Source organism: Sinocyclocheilus anshuiensis, unplaced genomic scaffold (genome assembly GCF_001515605.1).
Source record: "Sinocyclocheilus anshuiensis isolate Anshui unplaced genomic scaffold, SAMN03320099.WGS_v1.1 scaffold1518, whole genome shotgun sequence".
In the NCBI taxonomy this organism is placed as follows: Eukaryota; Metazoa; Chordata; class Actinopteri; order Cypriniformes; family Cyprinidae; genus Sinocyclocheilus; species Sinocyclocheilus anshuiensis.
Genome location: NW_015548194.1, coordinates 841,805 through 845,799, shown reverse-complemented (window position 1 = coordinate 845,799; position 3,995 = coordinate 841,805). Strand labels below are relative to the sequence as shown.

The 3,995-nt window shown below is 35.7% G+C and overlaps 1 protein-coding gene across 1 annotated transcript in view; it reads right to left on the bottom strand.

Moving 5' to 3' along the window:
• The window catches only part of ptprk (protein tyrosine phosphatase receptor type K), a 172,433-nt gene that overhangs the window by 24,819 nt on the left and 143,619 nt on the right, over nt 1–3,995 (bottom strand). The window contains exon 15 of the mRNA XM_016439774.1: nt 1,593–1,728. Coding sequence (XP_016295260.1) covers nt 1,593–1,728 — 136 coding nt within the window. The remainder of the gene's footprint in view (nt 1–1,592; nt 1,729–3,995) is intronic.

Sequence of the window (3,995 nt, the reverse complement as noted above, 5' to 3'; positions counted from 1 at the left end):
AGAGAGAGAGAGAGAGGAAAAGTGAAAGTAAGAGTGGAGCGGCTTGAGTTTGTCAGGTGATCTGGAGGAGGTGGACATGCACATAAAACACCCCCATTAAAACAATCAGCAGTAACTCATTTACAAAAGCTCATCTGAACAAAACAGCTCGCCCTGCTTTAGACTCGCACAGCCACGGAGCAGCAGACGCTCAGCATCATTTACAAACACACTCTGCTCTACTCCTTCGTCTCACAAATATCAAATATTCTCTGGTGTGTCCTGTGAATGTTCACTTCACAGACACACTCTACAGTGCTACACTGTGACACTTTCATACAACTTTTCACCAGAATAATGCTGATTCATGTGCAAGTCAGTGTTTGGCTGCTGCTGCAAGCTCTCTCAAAACCGGCCTGTGCTTCCACACACTTCAGAATCAAACAACAACCGAATAATAATAGACATAAATGACTACTATTACTAATAATCTGCCCACAAATATATGTGCCAGTACATATACACAATAATACTAATAATGTACACATGATATTTGTTAATAATGTTTTTAGACAGATGTGGAAAATAAAGTTGCTGTATATGCTGTGCAACGTGAAATTTACAAATTAATTCTCGTGCATTCTCTGGAAATCAAACGGTTCCAGCACCATGTTCAAAAGTTCGGGGTCAGTAAGATTTTTTTTTTCTCTCTGAAAACAGTGAATACTTTAATTCAGCAAGTATGTTTATAATATTATATTTATAATATTTAAAAATCTGTTTCAAATGAATGCTGTTCTTTTGAACTTTCTATTCATCAAAGAATTCTGAAAAAATAAAATGTATCACAGTCTCCACAAAATTATGGAGCAGCGTAACTGTTTTCAACATTGATAATAATCAGAAATGTTTCTCGAGCAGCAAATCAACATATTAGAATGATTTCTGAAGATCATGTGACTCTGAAGACTGCTGAAAATTCAGCTTTGATCACAGAAATAAAATACATTTTACAACATATTCACATAGACAACAGCTGTTTTAAATTGTAATAACATTACAGAAGAGACTTCTTTCAAAATCATTCAACATTCATCTTACCGACCCCAAACTTTTGAACGGCTGTGTGCATTTGAATGTGTGTGTACTTCAGGTTTAAATTATGCCTCAAATTTATAAAACACCACCAGATACAATAAAACGTTCACATCAATAAAAATGGTTTGTAAACGGGCTAAATAATGAATTGACTGCAATGTAAAACGGCAGAAGGCATCTGTTAGGTGGATAATAAGATTTCAGAACAAGAAATTGGAGGTCCTCATACTGTAAGTGTACGGGTTTGCTGTATGTGCATTTGATTCTCTTTTAATGGCTTTAATTGAGATTTCGTCTTGTTACGCTGGAAGGCAGAGGCTGGGGAAACGAGCGGCCCCTGGGTGGCGTTTAGTTGACAGCGGTGGGGTGGGGCCCCTGCGGCTGCTCCCTGGGTGCTGATGATGTGATGAGATGGCAGTGGAAGGAGGATGTCGGTGTGCTCGTGGGCATTTCAAGAGCCTACACAAACGTACTGTAACGGCACCCATTCAGAGAGCCAAATGTCTCTATCTTACCTTTTCTTCACCAGCAGGATGGCCACGAGCACCAGAAGAATGAAGACCAGCACGGCAGCGCTGATGCCGGCAATTTTCACCACTTGGTCGGTCTGTTTGGCCGGGTCTGGAATCACTTCCGGCTCCTCTGTGGCCCCTGAAGAGAAAAAGCAAACCTTTTAAATGTGACGTTCCCTCATATAAGTGTTAAGTTGGAGCCATGGCTTAGTTACTGCACATGCTCCAATGCAATGAGATGAGATGCAAGCTCAAATTCAAAATATGACAAATCATTATTATTATTTTCCCTACTAAGAAGCCAAAATAGTACCCACAAAACCAAGGTCACCAAAATAAATGACATTTTTGCCATTAATGCACCTGTTGCAACTGTTTCTACGAGATCCTATTCCAGATGTACTTCTAAACTCAAACACGACGAAAGTCTTCTGACCACAACATGAGCTTTATTTGTTGTTGGTTTACACATGCCTAGACGTCTCACAAACTGCCATCAGTCTGCTGTGTGATAACACAATGGGTTGAAAATGACTGTCGGATATGTTTCTCCAAACATTGGCAGACAACCACAGTATCATTTAATTGTTGAACGCTAATATTATTACCTGGCACAAATAGAACACAAAAAATGAGTCTCCTCTAAAAATAAATGTATGAAACAGTTCAAAGAGAAGACGCTGCCTCTGAGCACAGCCTAAAGAACAGTGTGAACGATACGATGTTGAGCTAAACAGAATGTAAAACCTCTGGGACTCTACAAGCACGAGTAAAGCCATCACACTATACAGTGTATTCTCCAGGCCTGTTAAAATCATACTGCAGCAGAGAACACCATGAATCCACTGATTTTAACACTCACATGCAGAAAATGGAATTCTACGTGAATGCATGAATGGCTGTGGAGCGGCATGGTGTGTCTATCTATGGTGGTTTAAAATGTAAACTGATTGGGGTTCCCTTGTGAAAAAGAAGCGTGTTTAATTGTACTGAATGTGCACTTGTAGTGTACCTCAAATCTTGAAGGATTTTTTTTTGGAAAACTTTACATACAGACAATACAGTATTATTGAAATAATAGGCCACTTAAGTGCACTTTCATGACTGTTACTTTGTAATAATGTCAAAATATAAATTTGACTTTATACTACATTTTAACCCATGTTTACAATCTTTTCTCATGCACTTATTTTGATGTGTTGACTAACATACTTAAGTACATTTAAATGATAATTTTAACATAAGTCTATTATTTGATACTACATTTAAAGTGAATATATTTTAAATATGTAATTATTAGGGATGCACCGATGTATCGGCCAATAATCGGTATCAGCCAATAAAAACAATTATCTGCCGATTTGTTTAAAAACAGCCAATGATCAGGTCCGATTATTTCCTGTCAATCAAAAGGAAAAAAAGAGGGAGCTTATTTACTGTTAATTACATATGTAGTTTTGAATAAATCTGTCATGAAGACAAGTTTTGATCAAAACTATGTGCTGTTGAGTTGTATACTGATGTTTTTTTATTTGAGTGTGATTATTATATCTGAAAATAAGTAGTATTGAATATAATAGTGTTGTTGTTCATTTTAGCCTCGAATGTTCCAAATGAGAGGGTTCCCTGTATAGTTAACAGCATTTTTACAGATTTTTTTCCCTTAAGAAAACCAAATTATCGGTATCGGCAGATATCATTCCGAATAATCGCTTATCGGTATCGGCCGAGAAATTCCATATCGGTGCATCAGCAATAATCACAAATATATTTAAATGCATAACATACAAGTTTCAATAGAAAAGACATGAAAGTATATTTTTATTGTATATTTGGCTGTATACTTTAACCATATTTCAAAGATAATAGAAGTAATTATGAAATTACGTAAAATTGTACTTAAGTCCTACTTAAATTGGTCAAAAAACTCTTTAAAGTTCAACTAATTGCATTGATAAATTTAAACTATAATACATTTTCACTTAATTTCAATTAGCATGCAGTTAAATGTCTGAAAAAACATTACAGTGCTTTTAGTTTTGCACGCATATTCTTATAAAGTATATTATTTCCATAAATACTGTCGTCAAAGACGCCATTTGAAGCAAAACGCAGACGTTTAAACGGACAAACAATGGATGAAACCTGCTATGATTACCCTATTTTAAAGCATAAATTTGATTTAAACAATAGGTCTATATAATATTCATATAGGGGACATATTGTATTAGCCCTACAGTTGAAATACATGCATGAAATACATGTATAAATAGGTTTATATTTAAACCTATAACATTTTACATAACATTTACCTATTTTATCTCACAATTCTGACTTTTTTTTCTTGCAAATGCAAGTTTATATCTCCTAGTTCGGACTTTATAACTTGATTCAACTCAACAATTG